This window comes from Vipera berus, assembly GCF_964194415.1.
Source record: "Vipera berus genome assembly, chromosome: 2".
Taxonomy (NCBI): domain Eukaryota; kingdom Metazoa; phylum Chordata; class Lepidosauria; order Squamata; family Viperidae; genus Vipera; species Vipera berus.
In genome coordinates this window covers 214,043,366-214,065,571 of record NC_138203.1, presented here as the reverse complement: position 1 = coordinate 214,065,571, position 22,206 = coordinate 214,043,366, and the positions used below count along the sequence as shown (strand labels likewise).

General features: G+C 40.1%; 2 protein-coding genes across 7 annotated transcripts in view; one reads left to right on the top strand and one right to left on the bottom strand.

Moving 5' to 3' along the window:
• Positions 1 to 1,240: 1,240 nt before the first annotated feature.
• The window catches only part of THOC3 (THO complex subunit 3), a 37,229-nt gene continuing 16,263 nt past the window's right edge, over positions 1,241 to 22,206 (top strand). For 2 of the 3 annotated variants that reach the window (XR_014025245.1, XR_014025246.1), the window contains exons 1-5: positions 1,241 to 1,466; positions 4,226 to 4,382; positions 4,779 to 4,983; positions 6,414 to 6,575; positions 8,606 to 8,706. Coding sequence is in view for 1 of the 3 variants with exons in the window: in XM_081318619.1 (XP_081174745.1) it covers positions 1,284 to 1,466; positions 4,226 to 4,382; positions 4,779 to 4,983; positions 6,414 to 6,575; positions 8,606 to 8,706; positions 9,171 to 9,334 (972 nt within the window). In the remaining 2 variants the exon portion in view is untranslated. Of the gene's footprint in view, positions 1,467 to 4,225; positions 4,383 to 4,778; positions 4,984 to 6,413; positions 6,576 to 8,605; positions 8,707 to 9,170; positions 9,896 to 22,206 lie in introns of those variants that run through there. The other variant, XM_081318619.1, reaches the window with a different exon arrangement.
• The window catches only part of CPLX2 (complexin 2), a 149,017-nt gene continuing 147,834 nt past the window's right edge, over positions 21,024 to 22,206 (bottom strand). For all 4 annotated transcript variants that reach the window (XM_081318628.1, XM_081318626.1, XM_081318627.1 and 1 more), the window contains one exon: positions 21,024 to 21,513. In XM_081318628.1, the coding sequence (XP_081174754.1) occupies positions 21,316 to 21,513 (198 nt within the window). In that variant the 3' untranslated portion in view covers positions 21,024 to 21,315. The remainder of the gene's footprint in view (positions 21,514 to 22,206) is intronic.

Here is a 22,206-nt window from a genome sequence, read left to right as displayed (position 1 = left end):
AGTTTTGGATGGCTTTGAAACAAACATCATTTCAGCTGAAGAGGATCTATTTTTGGTGCACGGACCCGACTTCCCACTTTCTCTTTTTTTGATACCATGTGATAGGAAACAGGGCAAATAAATGAAACTTTACAGTGTATGTCATAAGTAGGGTAGCATTAATTAGGTTGAGCAGCAGTTATAAAACACATTTTTCATTGAATTTCTCATTGTGCAATCTAAATTTTATCATAAAATATGGCATTTGACAGTAGACTATTAATCAGAAATTTCTAATGATTCTAAAGGTCTGCAGGAGAAGCCACCCGAAAGTCATAAACTCTGACAAGTTAACTATATACAAATAAGAAAAGCAGCAGTTGCTGCCTAACTGAAAAGGCAAGTAAACACAAAAACTGAAGGTAAAGTTTAGAGCTTAAGCTAGCAAAGGTATAACTGCAAAGAAATATATAAATAATTATAAGCATTGAGCTTTGTTAGCAGAAAACTAGATGGTGAGAGATAAGACGTGCACAAGGGGGGCTTCCTGGGACATGGGGAGGGAGGAACGGTTTAGGGCGCTTCGAGTTAGTTTATCGGATGTTCAGACAAGAGGTGTTGAGAGCGATAGGGAAGGGGGGAATCTGCGTCAGGGGTAGGATATAAAAGTGTGTTAATATCTCTTTAAGGCAGGGGTAGGCAACCTCGGCTCTTTTACGACTCGTGGACTTCAACTCCCAGAATTCCTGAGTCAGCATAGCTGACTCAGGAATTCTGGGAGTTGAAGTCCACGAGTCGTAAAAGAGCCGAGGTTGCCTACCCCTGCTTTAAGGTGTGGCTGGACTTCTACGTGTGCTTCCGCTCACCAAGCCTTTGCAAATACTTCTTTTCAAAGAACGTTTTGTTTCTGGAATACCAAGTGAGTTTGTTTGCTTTGGGGATCTTGAGCCACGTTCCAAACAGTATGCTTCCTTCTGTTAAACGAACGGACGCCTTTCCTTTAGAAGCCACAGCGGACCTTCCCAAGAATCAATAAAAGAGAAAGTTTCACCAACAAGATAAATTAGCGCATCAAAGAGACCCCAAGCGATACTAGCAAAAGGACGTCTCTCTGGTGAAAGAATCTCTCTGTCCTCATATACCTCTACAGCGCTCAGGAACCCGTTCCTCAAGAGACTCCTCCCTCTTGCCCACGTGAATAATCTACCGGAAGTAGAACCTTTGCAGCTCGGAAGGAAAGTTGTTCGGCGGAGGCGGGGGGGGGGAGAAGGGGGTTCTGCTGGCTCGAGCCTGGCTGAGTTGCCATGGCTGTTTCTCCTTACGTGAAGAACATGCAGGAGCAGTTCCGGGCTAACACGCGGAGCCGTGAATTCCCCGCGCACGGGGCCAAGGTCCACTCGGTGGCCTGGAGCTGCTGTGGCCACCGTCTGGCCTCCGGCTCTTTCGACAAGACCGCAAGCGTCTTCGTGCTGGATAAAGACCGGCTGGTGAGTCCAGGGACGGAGGAGTGGAAGAAGTGGCGAGTCAGTGCCAGCAGCGGCTGCAGAGAGCGTGGCGGGTTTATTGGACTCTTGACGGCAGATGTGGGAATTGGAGCATATGTGTGTGTGTGTGTGTGTGTGTGTGTGTGTGTATGTGTGTATATATATATATACATACATACATACACACACAGACATATATATATACATATATACATATACATATATACATACATACATACATACATATATATGTTAAATGCTTGTTAACTATTTAGATTACCTTGCTAGGCCCCAAACATGGGACAAATCTTTATTTCCTGTTTCGGCCTAACTGAAGGCCATCCACAGGCAGTAGTCACAACAGTGACAGCTCATATTTGTGTAAATTTTTAGATTGCTAACAAAGAATTAAAGGGAGACTGATATGCATTTCAAACTTATTTGTTTTCATCAGTCAGCCATACCCTTCTGAGATTCGAATCTGGGCTGATTGCACATTAGGCAGTTGTTTTAACCTCTAGGCCACAAGCTCTATCTCACTAGGTAATCTAAATAGTTAACAAGCATTTAACACATATCTCCCTTGCTTCTCAGCTAACAAAGTGAGATAGAGCTTGTGGCCTAGAGGTTAAAACAACTGCCTAATATGCAATCAGCCCAGGTTCGAATCTCAGAAGGGTATGGCTGACTGATGAAAACAAATAAGTTTGAAATGCATATCAGTCTCCCTTTAATTCTTTGTTAGCAATCTAAAAAAATTTACACACATATATGTATGTATGTATATATATATATATATATATATATATATATATATATATATATATATATATATATACACACACACACATACACACACACACACACACACATATTCAAGCAGGTTTACTTTCAAGCCGATCTTTGTCGCCCTTTCTAAATATATATATATTTAGAAAGGGCGACAAAGATCGGCTTGAAAGTAAACCACCTTGAATTGGGTGGCTCTTGTTTTTCAATTTTTGGGTGGCTTCCGGATGCTCGTAACGGATGCAAATCGTTTTGTCTGAATTATCTGCCAATAAATCCTCTGAGTTCATAAACTCATCCTAGTGTCGGTGAGGCTGCTTTCCGACTTTATCTCCCAATTGCCTCTCTTTGGTTGCATTCGATTTTACCAAGTCTCAGGCTCTTCTCTAGTGATTCTTTCCTTAACGTTACATTTAAAAAAAAAACCATTTAGACTTTAGCTGCTTTATTAATGCTTCTACTGAGCTCTATAACTTTACTTCAGTTGTTATTGAAAGATTTGTTCTTGGGGGTATTCTCCACAGATTTCTCCAGTGCTGTTATTGAAAAGCATCAATTTCCCAGCTTTCATGACCATATGTTACAAAAGCATGGTCTTAACAGTACATATCTGTGTGATTACTTTCATATCAAAAGTTTGTCTGGATCTGTTATGGTCTACCAAGCAGCAGACATATTTTTATTTCATGGCTACAGTCACCGTCTCTGAGTTTTTGAGTCCAGGGGGGTAAAGTCAGCGTCAACTTATTTTCTGCTTATTTGTATTTCTGCGTTGACATCAGCTTAAATTTCTTAAAATATTGGGCAGCAGACTAGCTTTTGTATTCCCTTTTTTCACCTTCAAAAAGTGATTCCTTAAGTCTTCCTTTCTTATGGCCATCAACATATCCGTGGTGTTTCATTTTCTGATGAACAGTTTTACTTTTAATTACTATTTCCTCTGTTCCAACATTTCTCATAATATATTTTGCATGTGTTACCTGAATAAGATGACAGATTACATCCTTGACACACTTCTTTCCCTATTCTGAACAATTTAATTATTCTATATTTAATTCTAACTGTTGCTTCCTGATCATCATATAAAGTGACCAGTATACCTATGAATTATTTTAAGGACTATTCACAGTTTTTTATATCTATATAGTCAAAAATCTTAATATAATCAATAGAGGAAAAAAAAGACGTTTTTAGAACACTCTTGACTTTTCCACTATCTGTGTATACTAGCAGTCTGATCCACTATCCATGGATACTAGCAATGTGATTGCTTCTACTGGATTCAGATTGTTCATTTGTTAGGTCTTGTTCCATAATATGGTTGAAATATGGATTGTAAAATCTTGATCATTTTTTATTGATATGTGACAGGGCAATTGTTTAGTAATGTTCAGTATTCTTTAATAAAGCCTCTTTTTAGTATTGAAATAAAAATGGATGCTTTTAAGTTTTTGGCCATTTCTTTGTTTTCTACATAGTTTACAAAGCACAAGTAACACTTCAGAAACATAAGATTTTAAAAATCACTTTCTAGTATGTTTGTTTCCAGTTCATTGATCTAAACTTTGTATCTTTGATTTTGAGATATTTTTAAATATAATTCTTCTATGTTTGGAGTCTCATTTCTTGGGGCAGAAAGATAAATTGGGAAGCTGAAAAACCATCCTAGGAGAAGGTGACAAGACTCTTCCATATTAGTATCAGTAAACTAAATTGTTATCTTTAAACCATCTGAGACCAGTTGTTTAGAGAGGAAGACAGTAGGGTGAGAAGTGAAGTAACTTCTACCTTACTTAGTCAACTGTTCTTCTATAATTGTATATAGAGAATCAAATCCTGCACAAATCCTTGAATCAAATCCTGCACAGACAGCTATATACAGTGGCATTTAGATTATGATGAAGTGTAGGTGATAAAATGATTGTGAAGGGCAGAAGAGTTTGTTGAAGATTTTTGTATTTTTTGCTCTTCAGGTCAAGGAAAACAATTACCGTGGCCATGGAGATAGTGTGGATCAGTTGTGTTGGCATCCTAGTAACCCAGATCTATTTGTCACAGCATCTGGTGATAAAACCATTCGTATATGGGATGTTCGAACCACTAAGTGCATTGTCATGGTGAATACAAAAGGTATTTTTCTTCTTAATTAAATAAGAGATCTTGGGGGCAAAATTACTCCATATTTATTTCTAACTGTTGCTTCCTGATCATATAAAGTGACCAATATACATATGAACACATGCTTTTAATATATGTTGCTTTTAAGGGAGAAACAACTTGTTTTTCATGGTATTTGACCAAATTATTCTCTTTCTTTTCTCTTCTTCTCTTTTCAGATAAACGGCCATGGCCAAATCTGAAATGCACTCGTACTGTTGTATTATAAAATTGTTAGTTAATAATTGTATTAAAAAGTTGCCTTTTCTGTTTATCATCCTTGCTTTGCAAATACAAAAGCCTGTATAAATTGTTCTTGCTGCAATTAGTAAATCAAAAGATTTGTTTTTCCCTTTTTCTCCTTTATAGGTGAAAACATTAACATCTGCTGGAGCCCTGATGGTCAGACTATTGCAGTAGGGAATAAAGATGATGTTGTCACATTCATTGATGCTAAGACATATCGGTCCAAAGCTGAAGAGCAATTCAAGTTTGAAGTGAATGAGATATCTTGGAACAATGACAACAACATGTTTTTCCTCACCAATGGCAATGGTTGCATCAACATCCTCAGGTACCTTCACCACGGTCTTCTCTAGGAAGGGCAGCAAGTGAGTTGGCTGTCCTGTCTTTTGATCTAAGTGGTGTTGGGAAAGTGGATTTGCCTTTTACGTAGATGCAGCCTTGTTTATAGATATTTTTTATTTGTTCTGCCTTCCATTTTTTGCTTCTAATTGGAGTTCATATCATGATTTCAGTGATACCATTAACAGCTTTAAAGCTTTTGGCAATATCTTCTCATTTCAGGATCGTACAGTTTAAAGCAAATAGAAGACAATATCTATATATAGCTCAAGTTGAACTGTTGGGTTCTTGGTGTTCTCTGAGCTTGGCTGCTTTCTTGCACGCTGGTCAGGCAGAAAACAAGCTCAGAGAGTACCAAGAACCTAACAGTAATATAAATACTGTTCTTTCATGGATATCTCTGAATACTGTTTCCTCATAAGAGTTCTTTCTGTTTCATTTATTATTCCTGATATATTAATGTTAAGATCCAAGATATCATGAATTTAATTCTTCTTAATAGTGGCCATTGCTACATTTTTCTTTCTTCAGCTTAGATATTCATTTTTAATTGCTCTTCAAGGAAAGTGAGATGGCACACCTGGAGATATTCCCTTGTTTTCTCAGCAATCTTCTGAGAGGCCCTGGAGTTAGAGTCTCCTAGTGAGCTGTACGGTTAAGTGGGGATTTGTATTTCAATTGTCTGCTCCATTTTGACACTAATGAAAGGTATTCCAGTGAAGGACTACTAGTCAAGTATTTTAAAAACTAAATAAAAATGTCATATTTTATTTTCCTCTTTTTAAAATCAGTTTATCACTTAACCAGATGAGGAATATTGGGATATGATCTCAGATCCAGAGTGTTATTCAGGCATCCAGATCTGCTAGCAGAAGAGGAATTTCACTATTAGGGCCTGCTTAGATCTTTATTATATTAAAACAAATTTCCTTCTTGTATTTGAACTGACTTAAATAAGGGCAATTATTATCCTGTGCGTTCTCATTTCCTTATGTCTGCAAACCATGAAACAACCTCCTTTTTCAAAATACCTCAATTTTCTTTGTCTTTGAGCAGACTTTCCAGATTAGGATAGATGTGCTTTTTGCAGCAATGAACAGAATCTTGTGGTATCTTAAAGATCCTTATATTGGTGTAGCATAAACAGTTATGAACAAACATTTCTGCCTTTTTTTACTTTACATTTGTTTAAATTTTAAAATGTATTAAAGGGGTCGTACATGCTCTTTTATATTTGCTTATAACCCTTCAGTGCTAAAAGAAAGTAAGATATGCTATTCAACTATGCAGCTTGTAGTTCCTGATATATAATAAGGAGCCTGCCTTACATTTAGACATTGTTAAACAAGATTTCAGGGTATGTCCTAGTTAGTGAATTGTATGTGCATTTAATAAACTGTTTTTATTTCTTTTCTGCAGCTACCCAGAGCTGAAACCCATTCAGTCAATTAATGCCCACCCCTCAAATTGCATTTGTATCAAGTTTGATCCAACGGGCAAGTATTTTGCTACCGGAAGTGCTGATGCATTGGTTAGCCTCTGGGATGTGGATGAGCTGGTATGTGTACGATGCTTCTCTAGGTAAGTTGTATTAAAAGTGTTAAAAAGTACTTTTCCAGATTTTGGGCTTGTAAAATAAATGGTGCTTTTCTGAGATTAATGGAATGAAACGTATTTATCAAAATACTATGCTAAGTCCAAAGTAATTAGAAGGATATACTATAGAAATGCAATAGTGCAATATGTGAGCTATGCAGTATAGCTTAATGTTACATAATGGAAGCATATCCTAGGGTTTGGGATGATATACCGTAGTTATCCTGAAAAAATGATGATGGTGATGACTACGGCAATGGAAAACAAGAAGAGATTCAATGTAACATTTATTACACTGTTTTTAAGTTCCATTCTTGTTCTTTCATTACTGCTGTGATTTATTATTGTATAGATCGTATCTGTAGTAAGTTGATTAAACAGTAAATCCTGCTTTGTCTTTAAAAAAGACAGTGAGCTTGGATATTTCAAACAATTTCAAATTTCAAATTAAATTTAGAATCGATTTAAAATAATTTGAAAACAAATTAATAAATAACATGAATGCTCCATCTTAGTGCTCATGTCATACAAGTAGTCCTCGACTGTGGATCAAAATTGAGCACAAAATTTCTGTTGTTGAGTGAGACATTTGTTAAGTGAGTTTTGCCCCATTTTATTAACTTTTCTTGCCACAGTTATTAAGTGAATCACTGCAGTTGTTAAGTTAGTAACCCGGTTGTTAAGTGAATCTGCCTTCCCCATTGATTTTGCTTGTTGGAAGTCACAAATGATGATCCCAAAGATACTTTTTCATGAAGCAACTGGACTTTCTTGTTTTGCTTTGAAGATGTTTCGCTTCTCATCCAAGAAGCTTCTTCAGCTCTGACTGGATGTTGGGGAATGGAAAGATTTATACTTCTTGCAGACAGCTGTTCATCTGCATTCTTTTAGCAAGTCCTTAAAGGTACCTGGAGGCTTCTCAGGGTCACCTTCAAAGAAAAACAAGAAAGTCCAGTTGCCTCGTGAAAAAGCATATTTGGGACAACTATGACCTGGATGACTGAGAATCTCCATAGACATTCACAAATGATGATCACATGACCTCAGGACACTGCAACCGTCATAAATATGAGTCAGCTGCCAAGCGTCTGAATTTTGATCACATACCCATGGGGATGTTGCAATGGTCGTAAGTGTGAAAAATGGTCATAACTCACTTTTTCCAGTGCCATTGTAACTTGAATGGTTACTAAATGAACTGGAAGTCGAGCAACACCTGTATTAAAGTGTAACTGCATTTGTAGTGTGGGGTCAAGTAAAGGATTTTCTCTTAAGAAAAAATAGAGACCAGGATGCAAATGAGTTAACTATTATTTTATACCTAATATAAATTAGGTAGTATAGTTACTAACTAGGGAGAGTTGTCCTTTTCTGTCTAATAAAATGAGAAATAGGAGTAATCCAACAAAATCAGTTGGCAGTAGATTAAGTAGATTAAGAACAAAAATCATACAGCACAAAATGTGTTACTACAAGATATTGTGATCTCTGTCTTAGAGAACTTTAAAATGATATTAATAACTGAGATACAAATTAGTTACTGTACTTAAATGACATCTCCATAGTGAGTGGCAATATAATAACAACAACAACTTTATTGTCACTGAATGTACACCAATTGGCATACATCAAAATGAAATTTGGTTGCATACAGCTCTCAAAGGGTCACCACCTCCGATATACACTCCTTATTCATGGCCAGCTCAAGTTACAAATCTTCCATTTTAGTCTCTAGGAGGCAAACAATGGCAAACGGGATAGTTGGAAATGGAGCTCCAGGTGGATTTGCCCTCAAATTAGCTTATATTCCTGCACGACAACCTTGCCTCCTTTCCTTTTTCTGATCCTGTCTCTTCCACCTTTTCCTTAAATATTTAATATTTAAAATTAATATTTCTACTTTTGAAAGACTAGATTCTAAGAATGATAAACTAGACTGTTTAGTAGTGCCCAAAGGACTTATCTCGTCTCTTGTAATCTGTTTCTCTATTTCCTTCTTTGCTTCCTGATCTTAGACTTGATTGGCCTGTCAGGACTTTGAGCTTTAGCCATGATGGCAAGATGTTGGCTTCAGCCTCTGAAGATCACTTCATTGATATTGCTGAAGTAGAAACTGGTGAGTATGGCTTTCTTGCTGCCTAGCTGGAAAGTAATTTAGCCTTTATTAGGAGAAGAGATCAACTGAATGAAGGCATTTTTAAAAGAAGGGTTAGTAAAATATATGCACAGATTGATGTATCATATGTTTTCCCCCCCCTATCTTCTGCTTTTTGGTTTTGATTTTTGATCTCAGTTTAAATAGTGTATCTCTCACAGAATTTCATCCTTAGGTAAGCATAATATCTAGGCAAAATATCTATGAATGAAATATATAATGTAACGTATGCCTTAAGCTGTTTTGAAAATCTTACTGTTTTCTTGTTGAAAGAGGTTTTTTTCTGAACTGCCCTTTTGATTCTGAATAAAAGGAACACTTATTCAACAGTACTTCCTAACTTGCATTCTTGTCTATAGTGAGCTACGGATATAGGGTCTGAGTTGTCCCAAAGAAAGTATCTAATTATGTCTTTGTTTTTTTAGGGGAGAAGCTCTGGGAAGTACAATGCGAGTCCCCAACTTTCACAGTCGCTTGGCATCCGAAATGTGCGCTATTAGCCTACGCCTGTGATGATAAAGATGGCAAATATGATAGCAGTAGAGAAGCGGGCACCGTAAAGCTCTTTGGTGTTCCCTATGACCCTTAAGAGAAAGCTGCTAGAGACTTTATTTATAATCTAGGATTATAAGCCAGTGTAGAACATTCAGAAGACACTCAGCTTCTCTCTGGGTTTGTTTTTCTTTGTGGAAGAGAATAATGCCATGAATTTTAATTCCCTTGTCTGGGAATTAGGTTTTAAAGACGTTTTTATGCATTGTTAACTGTCCTAGAAGACAGAGAAGCTGAAATGATCTGGACTTCTTTGGAAGGCGTGGGTCATTCAATATTTTGATTGCAGAATTATAGGGGAGCTATCAGTATTCTAGCTGCCAATGCATTTGTGTTCTCCATCATAACAGTCTCTGTCCTCTGTTTAATTGAGAGAGTCAAGAGGCAAAAATTGCTGCAAACACGGATTATACATCACTGTCATTTTTCTGTGTCTTCTTTTGAGAATGGAAATTCCGATTGAGAATTATGCTGGTTTCTTCTAGCCACGTTTGAAACTTTCCTTTTCATAGTTAACTTTTGAGAAAATGTATATAAGTATGTGTCCAATTCTTTTTGTACCTTAGGATAATAAAAGGAGTAAGGCTGGAAAATGATATTAATTTTTGAATGATCCTTTTTTTGTAACTTGGATAAAGATGTTTGCTAAAATATTGTGTGTTATGGTTTAAAGGGCAATTTACTGAACTTCCAGAAAACTATTCATACAGTCTTCGAATATTGATTCTCTCATCTTATCTTCTGTGGAATATTGCAGCAGCACTCAAAAGAGGCAAAGAAAGGTGGACTTAAAGGATGTTGTTACCTTAATTGAAAGCTTTCTGGGAGCAATTTGTTGATGAGTGAGAATCAGGACATTGACTGGATCAAGCTTTGATTTGACATAGCTGGCTGTTGTTACGGATGAGTATGTACCACGGTTCTGCGGTTTTTCATTTTCAATCAAAAAAGTTGTGCTGTTGGAAAACTCTTTCCAGAAAAGGAAATGTAGCAGTATCAATGTTTTTAGTCTTGCCATTATTACCCCAATTCAGGTGTCTCAGCTCCAGTTTCCTAATGTGAAAGCCCTTTCCTTCATTATTTGTAGAAAATCCAGACAATGAGTAGTTGTGGAAGAGCCTGATGTCACGATATGTTTTATCCAATTTGTTTGGTTTTATGAAGTACTAATGTTAGTGAAGATGACTGAAATCAATTCAGAATGTTCCCTGCACAAGAGAAAATACTGGAAGCATTATTGGGGGGAAAGTTAAAAATAGGGTAGCACTTTTTAATTACAATAGCATGCATTTTTATTCAGGTTTAGTAATTCACTCTGTGAGTAAAAATACTAGAAGACATGGGAAGAGACTTCAGGCTTGCAATAGCTACTTTGTTTTCGGGTAGCTATAACCAAATCCTTAAGCAGACCCTCAAACAAAATGCCTCTGAAGATATTCAACCCAGAATTTGCATTTACTTAGTTTAGAATTTGCTTTTCAATTTTTTTTTTAAAGAGGAAGCCATTTGTGACTGGTGCCAGATACTAAGTTCATTTACACAAAAATACACACTTTAACTACCCCAATATTCTTTTTTATTTAAATAATTAAACTTTTGTTACTGTCATTAGGTGCCTTGAGCTAGAAGCAATTGGCCCTTGCAATGCAGTCATTTATGCCCTACTCATTTCTCAGTTGGAATATTGCAACACACGCTACATGGGCTATTTTTGAAGATTATTTGGAAGTTACAGCTGGTACACAACGCAGCAGCGTGTCCAGTTCTTGGGGCCCCTCAGTGGGCACATATAACCATTGTTGCGTGAACTGCATTGGTTACCAGTTTGCTTCCAGGTCCAGTTCAAGGTGTTTGGTTGAGTCATTTTGCAAACATCTTTGTGCATGGTTGTGTTTGTAGATGTGTTTTAAATATCATGGATATTTGGACTGATTTGTTATGACAAAGTGAAAATATTGTTCAGTGTATAAATAATCAGCATAAGCATGAGGGTTTGGGGGAGGATTCTGTATAAAAAGCATGCAAATAACCAAGGGACTATTTTTAACTTACAAAGGCAGGGTTTTGTGCTGTTCCCTTTTTCATGTGGCAGGTTTCCCTGATCTATTAAGTTAGCCATTCTAATTGGGCCCTTGAACCTCGCTCAAAATCCAACATGCTGCTGCATACATACAGAAATTACATAATGAATATATTGGTAAACATCTTAGGGTCATAAGCTTTCTTTTGCAGCATTAAACTAAACTGGATTTTTTTTTTAATGAAGAGGAATATAGTACCTATCCCTACCTGGGACAGGTAAGCAAGCATGTCTTGACCTAAATACTGAAAGGGAAACCCACCAACTTAAATTGGGCTCTATCCATTCCATACTTTCCTTCACAAATGGATTTCTAAGCGTATTTCTTCTATTGGCCTTCTATCTGCCTGATGGGAATTAATTATTACTGCCATTGGAGGGCAGTGTAATGCTTAAGTTGGGAGTTTGGAATAAAATAACAATTTGGTTGTTTTTCTTCTAATTGGTTCAGCTTGAAACCTTTGTATTTGTGGTTGCTTTTTGTATTTTTCTTCCTATCAAATCACACAGTAATTTTCTAAAAAGTGTCAGTTTACTGGAAATAAGCCTAGGACTGCAGCCTGTGACAATTGCAAGCTCCAATTATCGGCCTTTGTGTTGTGCATGCACAAGGAGCTGGTAGGTATTTAAGCTGGAAGGCATTAATCCACTGTTCAATGTTACTAGCCTTGTCCAAGAGCCTTCAGCCATACAGAGTGAATGGCAATTACCACACACTTAACAACAGGTGTTCTCTTGACCTCTCTGTAGGCTCTCTTTGAAAAACCTTAAACACAATGAGCTCAACTGCTAGCCCTCCATTCAGGATCTGAAGTAAATGTTTGATATCTTCCATGATTTCTGCCTGAAGCTGTCCAGCTCTCATTCTCCATTTTGAAACTTCAGTTGGATCTTTTAGGGGGTCTTAGTTGGCCCACTCCCTTATTCCTCTGTCTAAAGTTCCTTCGGACCAGCCAGCATGGCTAAAAGCAAGGGATTGTGAAGTTGTCGTTCCCTTCGCATAGCAAGTGGCAGATGGAGTAAAAGAGACAAGAACTGCTGTCCTCAGACTTGCAGTGGGATATATTTTCTCCCTTGGGCTCATCTCTGCTGTACCTCTTCTGCTGAGGGCTGTGAGGAGTGGAGAAATGGTGCCAGGCTACATTATATATAAAAGAAAAGAGAGGGAGGGTGGTTCAGAAATGTGAAAAATAAAAATAAATGACCCAACGAGTCATGGGTTGTCTAGTACAGGGGTAGGCAACCTTGGCTCTTTTATGACTCAGGGACTTCAGCATTGCTGGCTCAGGAATTCTGGGAGTTGAAGTCCCTGAGTCATAAAAGAGCCGAGGTTGCCTACCCCTGGTCTAGTATAAATTTAATATCTTTAGAAATATTGTTGTTGTTGTTGTTAGCTGCGAAGTCGTGTCCGACCCATCGCGACCCTATGGACAACATTCCTCCAGGCCTTCCTGTCCTCTACCATCTTCTGGAGTCCATTTAAGCTCACGCCTACTGCTTCAGTGACTCCATCCAGCCACCTCATTCTCTGTCGTCCCCTTCTTCTATTGCCCTCGATCTTTCCCAGCATTAGGCTCTTCTCCAGTGAGTCCTTCCTTCTCATTAGGTGGCCAAAGTACTTGAGTTTTAGCTTCAGGATCTGGCCTTCTAAAGAGCAGTCAGGATTGATCTCCTCTAGGACTGACCGGTTTGATCGCCTTGCGGTCCAAGGGACTCGCAGGAGTCTTCTCCAGCACCACAGTTCAAAGGTCTCAATTCTTTGGCGCTCAGCCTTTCTTATGGTCCAACTTTCACTGCCATACGTTGCAACTGGGAAGACCATAGCCTTGACTATACGCACTTTTGTTGACAGGGTGATGTCTCTGCTTTTTAGTGTGCTGTCTAGATTTGCCATGGCTTTCCTCCCCAGGAGCAAGCGACTTTTAATTTCTTGGCTACAGTCCCCATCTGCAGTGATCTTGGAGCCCAGGAAAATAAAATCTGTCACTACCTCAATTTCTTCCCCATCTATTTGCCAGGAATTGAGAGGGCCAGATGCCATGATCTTGGTTTTCTTAATGTTAAGTTTCAACCCAAGTTTTGCACTCTCCTTCTTCACCTGCAACAAGAGGCTCTTTAGTTCTTCACTTTCTGCCATTAGAGTGGTATCATCTGCGTATCTTAGGTTGTTGATATTTCTTCCGGCAATCTTAATTCCAACTTTTGATTCATCTAGCCCTGCCTTTCTCATATATATATATATATATATATATATATATATATATATATATATATATATATATATATATATATATATATATATATATATATATATATATATATATATATATATATATATATATATATATATATATATATATATATATATATATATATATATATATATAAAAGATGTACAGTATTAACTTTTGGAACCTACTGTATGTAGTGTGGCTATATGAAATTACATTATTTACAGCCGATCAGTCTCTTAGGTTCTCCTGTGTCTCAGAGAAGAGAAATACTTCCCCGTTCTCTTTTTTTTATCGTTTTAACTGAATTTGAGAATGTTGATTTGCAAAACATTTGCTCCATTCCAAGCTATTCCACCCCCCACCCCCCAGGGTGCTCAGTAGACATCTCTCACTCAAGCTGAACTTAAGATTTGACTTTGCTCATTAAGCCATTGTGAAATGACTGGACCAATTGTTGAATCTATTTATATAACTTACATTTATATAAGTTATATTTATATAACTGCCGCACATTACTGCTTATAGACAAAAAGACCAGTAGGATTTTTTTTTTAACTTATCAGATCCAGTGTACCATTTCTGTTAATACACACGAGATGTCTCTAGGAAGTCTAGAAGGAGAACATGAGTTAATCAAATGAGAGAACTTTCCATCTCTCACTTACGCATAACCCCAAGCACACGAAATCTAGTTTTTTGTCCTCTCTGGCTACTGTCAGAGGAGACCCAGCAGAAGAGGTCATTTGGAAAGGTACAGGAACATTGCAGCCTGGGCTAGTACCAGAGGCCTGCCAGGGATCTCAGCAGGCAGCCCACTGCCACGGCTTTCCAGGAGACTAATCACAGCCATTACTTAATTTTAAGCTGAATAGGGTGGAACCCTTTCTCCCAGAGAGCTGCTATTATCCTCTCTCCCTCTAATCATGGTTGCCTTGGTCCTTGCCTTGGTCCTAATGCTGCCTTCAGGAAATTAGCAGATCAAGAGCAGGAGTGCTTCCTACTCCGTTCAGGCAGGCTGCATTTCTGCCTCTTTGTGACCCCGCTCAGCTCTGCATGGCTTTTCTCCTATAGAATTTGCAAGGAGGAGGGCAAGTAGTATTTGGCATCCTTCCACTGTTACGCATCAGGACCTAACTGCTGAACCCACTTTCTGAACTAGAGGAGAGTTTCTCTCAAAAATGCTGTAGAGGCAACATTTAGAAAAGGATTGAGTCAGTGTAGGTAAGGCAAGGTTTTTGGGAACATATCTGGAGAATTTGGGTGTTTAAAAAACGGCAGCAGGGAGGTCATGATTAACCATAAAATCCTTGTTCTGACAAATAGCTTCCCAGGTGCTCTGTGCCATCTCTTACTGGTCCAAAGGAACTGAAAATAAATATGAGATTAGGGTCTAGCTCAGGGGTGTCAAACTCAATTTCATTGAGGGCCACATCAGCATTGTGGTTGCCCTCGGGGGGGGGGAGGTGGGTATGGCCAGGGTGGGTGTGGCCTACTGGGTGGGCGTGGCTGGAATGCGTATGGCCTACTGGGTGGGCATGGCCAGCTCTACATCATTGGCATCAAGGGTGCCTATGGGGGCCTGGGCAGGAGTGGGACAGATCTGGGGGTCTCTGGGCCAGGGCCAAGGCAGTGGGGGCCGTTCCCTCACTGTTTCCAGGATGGCTTTGGGGGCCACACAAAACCACTTTGCGGGCCGGATCTGGGCCCCGGGCCTTGTGTTTGACATGTCTGGTCTAGCTGAATGGGGCAGTTTGATGGCAGATGCTACCAACACCATATCAGGCATTTTCTAAATGATATAATAATCAGCAATGATGAATGCTGCAGCAGTGACAGCCTTTAATTATCTTTGGCTGATCTACAGCCCTTCTTCCAAAAGCTTTAGACCTGGTTAATAGTTAAGGCACCACCATGAACTCCATGAGTTATATAGTAGATTGTCAAGAAAACGTATTAGAAGAAGGTAATGAGGAATTTTTCCCTATTATTTCTATATTACTAATTATTTTATATTATTAATTGTCCCAGCAACGATACATAATTCCCAGCAACTGAGTTCAACCATGGAAGAATTTACCTTTTTGTATTAATGGAAATACTACTCTATTAAGTTAGCCACTACTATCTTTAGTCTAACAGTTAATATGGCAGGCATGATAGATAGCACTTTCTTATTAATATTGGTTTCCATTTTTTGGAATTTAATGGACAAGCAATATTTGTCAGATTCCATTATTACTGATTTCTAGCAGGCTAGATTCTAACTTCTATATAAAACACAGCAGGGGCCTTAGATGTCTTAAACATATCTAGAAGGGAGGGAGAGTGCTTGATTTTCAACTATGTTTCTTATGAATTGTTGTGAATTGCCTAGAATCATTATATGAGACAGGAAGCCATATAAGTCTTCTAAATGAACAAATAAGTAAATAAGCCATGCAATCAAAGCCCTGTCCCTTTATGTGCAGCACATGCATGTTAAAAATGAGCAGGGCACTGATTGTATAGATTTGGCTGCCAGCTTGATTCACTGTGCACACTCTTGCTACTGTTACTTCAGCAAAGAAAAGACTTGCAAAGAGACATCATCTCCACTTTTTATGACCCAGTTGAGGGTGCTCTCCATGTTCTACCAAAGAAAGGCAGAGGAGGGGAGTCAAGTGCTTCCCATTGGAAAGCTTTCACATTTGCAGAAAGTGTAAATTTCTTTCTGTCAGAATTCTGTCTTTTGCTTTGTTTTTGTTCTTGCTACACTTTGCTATGAAGGAAGAAGGAAATATCCCAGTTAGGGATGTGCACATTTTAAGGCGGCTTCCAAAGATGGCTTTAAAGCTTGAGCAACCACAAACAGCACTTTTATGCCATTCAAGCACACAAGACATTTTCAATGCTCCACACCAGCCTCCCCCACCCCCGAAAAATAGAGAGAAAAGCTGCTGTTGTTGCCTTAAGAGGCAAAGTCAGTGATTAATGTGACTCTTAACTATATTAATGATGGTAATTATTTGATTTGCTAATGCAGCAGTATAAGCTTTTTTTAGACTAGCACAGGATTCACCTTTGAAGTACACACAGCTCTAAGCTCAGTTCCGTCTCTGGCATGTCCCCCTCAGAAAAACAGCCTCCCTCTGTAGCCTCTACAGACACGCAAGCCATGGGCTTCTTCCAGGCTTCTTCTGACTCTCTGATCATCCATCCCCCCAGGTGCATCACTGGGTCAATTCGCTGTGTGTTATGAAGCTGTGCTTGTGTCGAGGGTGGCCAGAATCTCTTCTGGTTGGAACTCAGAGACAGTTGACACAGGGCAATGTACAAACTTCTTTATTTTATTATTTTTCTTCAAAGACTAGGTAGAGCAGAATGGTCACCATAGGATGGATGGATGGAGCCCTTCAAGTCTTCCCTGCCCCTTTTGCTTGCATCTTTCACCCCACACAGACCGGGAAAGGGGCGTAACCAAATCTCTGCCAGCTCCCCAGGTTAAACAAAAGACTCAGAAATCAGGTATCCCTTTGGCTCAGATTCAGCTACACAGCTTGCCTTTCAGCCTCCCCCCACCTTCGCCCCCCGGGGCCTGGCAGCAGTAACCTGAAGGGCCTGAGGGAGCTGTATTTGCACTGGATTGGCCGTATAACTCATTTGCCCCATCGTTGTGACAGATGCCCTTGGTGGTTGCAGGTGGGACGAGGACTAGCCAATTAGACACAATGATTCTAGAAAGCAGATGGCACGAGCAAGGCAGAATGGTTCATACAACCCCTTGGCTTAGTGCGTGGGCAGTCAACTTCCTCAACAGATTAGTGAGAGGAAAGTAGAGAAGAGCAACTCCATGCTTATGACAACTAGCTCTTGGGCACCAGCCAAGGAGGGGACAGGATGCATTGGAAGGCTGGAGTCAATTATTTTGTGATAATAGTGAATTCCCAAAGGATGTCCTATTGTAGAAGCCATTTGAAAAAAAATGGCCCATATTTTAACTGATTCTTGGGAAACAGATTCAGACATTTCTCCTGGTTTCATGGCAAGACATATTTGTTCCCCGAGGCCTTTACAGCACATAGACAGATACACTACTAATTTGTCTTGTGATCTCACACATCCATGTGCTTGGAGGAAATGTAAAAACATTCAACACGCCTTCTCACCCTGTTATGCTATTCTCTCTCATTCACTTTTCACCCATGAATGCTTACAAATGGTCATTTAAACATTCATTCATAGCAATGACAAGCAAATGCATCAGAGTGTGTGATACACATGTACCTCCCATTGTAGGCAAGCCTTCTATGTAAGTTCTATGGCTATAAAAAGTGACGGAACCAAAAAGAGTCTAATCCTCAGCCTCTCTAGGGAGTCAAATTGGTCAATCTGAGCAAAGCAGAACCATGGCACGGGATACGCCTTCTGTACACATGCATGTCATATTGTCTGTATGTCCAGAAGGGACTTCAACACAATAGTATGACACTGCTTTTATCATTTTGGCAAAAGCAGCTGGAATCTACAGATACCCATCAGTCTGGTGACCTAGAAGGATATCTTAACCTTTATATGTGGGATAAGGTAGAATTCATCAGATATGGTGAGATTCAACTTGAAAATTCAGGGAAATGAATCCCAACACAATTGCAGGACATCAAGTTGGGAAAAGCTGGTTGAGGGAGACTGATCAAAAGGCTGATCAAAAGGCATCACTAAACTTGTTTTGACTTTTATCTCTTGTTCTTTTCTATCTTTCTCTTATTCATTTACTCACTCATTCACATACATATATACATACATACATACATACACACATACATACATACAACACATATACTCTCTGCAGTTCATGTAGATTTCAAGTTGGAAGCTGATCCAGCTCCATTAAGTAAGATTTGAAGAAGAACATTAGGGGTTTCTCCTGACTTCTTCAGTGACCTGGAAACTGTGTCCTGCAGCTCCCTCCCCTGACATGCAAACAGTGTCAGAGGTCTGAGGTCACAGATCAAGGGGGACCAACAGAGGATGCTGAAATGAGGAGCTGCAACACAAGTATGTCTCCTGTGGTTCAGTGCTTCTGCTCTTATCCTACTAGTTGATGAGGCTTAGATTTCAGATTTGTATATTCTTTGTGTGAGAATGCCCTACTGACATTTGTCTCATTTTTGTGGGCATTGCTACTTCATGTCCTTCCAGTATTTTACGACATGGTTTTTTTTTTGCCTCTTCTTGCCCAGAATGGAGTTCTCAGATTGGTAGGGTCCAGAGACTTACTGGTACGTCTCTCTGCCTAAATACCAAAGAATGAATATAGTGGTAATTTTGTCAACTGAGAGCAACAGCGTCACCACAGTGTGGGAAGCTGGCTTCAGCATCAGCCCTTTGCCCCATGTGAAAAGTAGATTTATTGCAATTTTCAACATTCAGTCAGGAGGATTATGTAGACAATAAACAACTGGTGTCGCCCTGGCAAAGTCCTGCCATTTTGGCACAGAGTTTACTTGCCTAGCCACCAGCATGAAACTTGCAAGACTCTCACAGTCACACTCTTTTGTCCTATGGGATGACTGCAGACAAGCTCACATTATATTGACAAAACAGGTGCTAATGGGCTGTCCCCTGACCACCTCCAACCTGGTCCCCTTTTCACTTTACCTGAGGACCTTTTGTTTCAGCTCCATGGGGCTGCATGATGACCATCTAATGAGTGACTAGCAGAGACAATAAGACAAATAACAGGTGTTTTGGGTGATTTACCCTGTTACAGAGATACCTATGCAAAACATGTTGGGCGGCCAGAGACACAGACAAGCAGGCAAGGGGGTAAGGGGATGGTCCCTGACCCCAAGACGCTCCTTTATACAGCATGACAGAGCGCAGCCTGCAGAGTTTTTAGCGTTGATAGTATTGCAGTCTAACTGATATGGCTTTAACTATTAAGGAAGAAAGGAAGGATAAAAAAGAAAGAATGGTGGATTTTGGATGCAGAGAGATAACTCCCAAAATCAAACTTGACCCCATCCCCAAACAAAAGTAGAAGGGACAGAGTACCAGGAAAATTTACCAAATAATCCAGGCCTTCCTTCTTCCCAAATAAACACAAGAATGAAAACTACAAAACTTCCCCATAGAAGGATGGACATTTGATTTTGTTTTCAGCAGTGGCCAAGGACTCTTGGTACTGGGGAGAGGGCAGTAGGCCAAATCAGCAGTGAGGCTTCCTCCTTTTCTCATAGTCACCCCTTTTTGCGTAATGTTGTGGCTTTGAAGAAACAATGGGGAGAATCGGCCTCGGTGTGAATGCAACAACTGTGCAGTGAAGGGGAAGGCGTATGCTGGAGAGTGGGTCGGATGCCCACCACACTCCCAGGCCACATTGGGCTGCAGAGATTGAAAAATGGGAAGGTTTTCTCATAGACCATGAAGGACCCATCCTTTGGAATCAGCATGTGTGTCTGGGTATGCATGCCTGCAGTCTTTCTAGACACTTCAGTGAAAAAGAAAAGGGAACAATTTCTATCTTGGATGCAAGAACAATTCTGCTAATATTTGGGCTTGCCATTATGTTTCCATTGGGAAAGAGATTATCAGCATCCTAGGATCAAGATATATCAGGGATGGGTTTACTGGCTTTAACATAGACCCTTTGGTCTAGTAGTAGGCAACTGGAACTCCCTGGCCTTGAGAGGCTGTGCTGCTGTCTCTCTAAGTGTTAGTGCCGGGCACTCCTACAACCTCCTAAAGAAAGCAGGGATCAAGCAGCCCAGGTAATTTTCTTCTATTAGTAACTCAAAATTCTTTGCAGTGGGCCTCCATGCTAGGCGTGTGGTAGGAGTTTGATTCTTTTCAGAAATAAGCTCTTCTTCCACAAGCATATGACCAAGCTATGATTTGCCAACAGCCCTAAAGTGAGGCTTGAGAACTGTGTGTGTGTGTGTGTGTGTGTGTGTGTCTGTATCCAACTGGTCCTTCCCTTGGTCAGAGATGGAATGTGCAGGGGCTGCCTTGGCCCCCATGAATTAGGCAGGAACAGCAGAACAGAGATTAACAGGCCACAATCTCTGTTTGGCAGTCAGCACAGGGCTAAGGAATGTGGGAGAAGGAGGCAGGCTCAGAAGATTGTGCTGGGGCCTGGCCTCCCTCTGTTGCCTCCTCCTCCAAAACCCCATGAGGTTGCATAATTGAATTTGGTCCCAGTTCCCATTTGTTTTTGCTTTGCTTTGACCTTCTAGCCAGCTGGCCCTTTGGCACCACAGAACTCCATTTCAGCTCTGTGTTGGGAAGGGAAATCTCAGGTGAGGGAAAGGAGATAAACTCCTGGCAGTGCCCAGCCTGTGACTCCAAGGAATCCAGCAGCCTAGAGCAGGGGTAGGCAACTTTGGCTCTTTTATGACTCGTGGACATCAAAATTCTGGGAGTTGAAGTCCACGAGTCATAAAAGAGCCAAGGTTGCCTACCCCTGGCCTAGAGTGATGATAACAAGAGGACGGGGTAGGGAGCACGTCCCGTGCCTGATGTGCTTCTCTTGGGGACCGAGAAGAAGGCCTGGGAAAGGCCTGTGGCACAAAGACATGTACGAAGTCTCCCCTTGAAAGAAAAACTGGAAAGGAAAATGCCCCATGAAACCCCAAAAAGAAGTCCCTTCACCACCCAAAAGCCTGAACCAAGTGTTGAGCTGGCAACACCAGGAAACTCTGGGTGGGGCTTGGGCTGGTATGGCGGCTACTTCTTGAACATGTCCTGCAATGGACCTGGCAGATACTTGAGCACCGTATCCAGAATGCTCTCCTCATCCTCATCTTCATCATCTCCACAGCCAGCTGGGATGGCTTTCTTGGGTCGTGTCAGGCTCCCCTCACAGGGCTGTTCCAGCGCTGCCTTCTCCTCTGCCTCTTTCTCCTCTTTCTTCTTCAGGCCGTACTATGTGGGGGAGACACACAAGACTTCTCAGAGAAATGCAGGAGAAGGTGGAGCTTGACGGCAACAACGTTGGGCCTTGGGTCATAGGTCTCCTAAATTAAGATTGCATTAACTTAATCACTGAGACTTCTGAAGACTAACCAGCTGCTCCAGTAAATGACATCAGCTGCTTCCATAGTGATACAGTCTGTTCTTAGGGTTACAATCTGGAATGTGAACGCTGTACAGAAAAGACCTTTAAATTTTACTGATAATTGAGACAAAAACTGCAACTTCTGTTGCCTTTATGTATTTCCTTTACCATCTAAGCTAAGACAGAATCTACACTGTGTGCAACATTATTAGGCAAGTGAGTATTTTGACCATATCATTTTCATGCTTATTTTCCACTTCCAAGCTGTATAAACTTGAATGCTTAGTGGATATAAGCATATCAGGTGATATGTATTTGTGTAATGAGGGAGTGTGTGGCCTAAGAAGATCAACACCCTATCAAGATATGCATACTTATTAGGTATGCATACATCTTTTCCTCAGGCAAAATGGGCCAAAAAAGAGAGATTTAACTGACTCTGAAAAGTCAAAAATTGTAAAAAGTCTCTCAGAGGGATGCAGCACTCTTGAAATTGCTAAGATATTGGGGCGTGATCACAGAACCATCAAACTTTTTGTTGCAAATAGTCAACGGGGTCG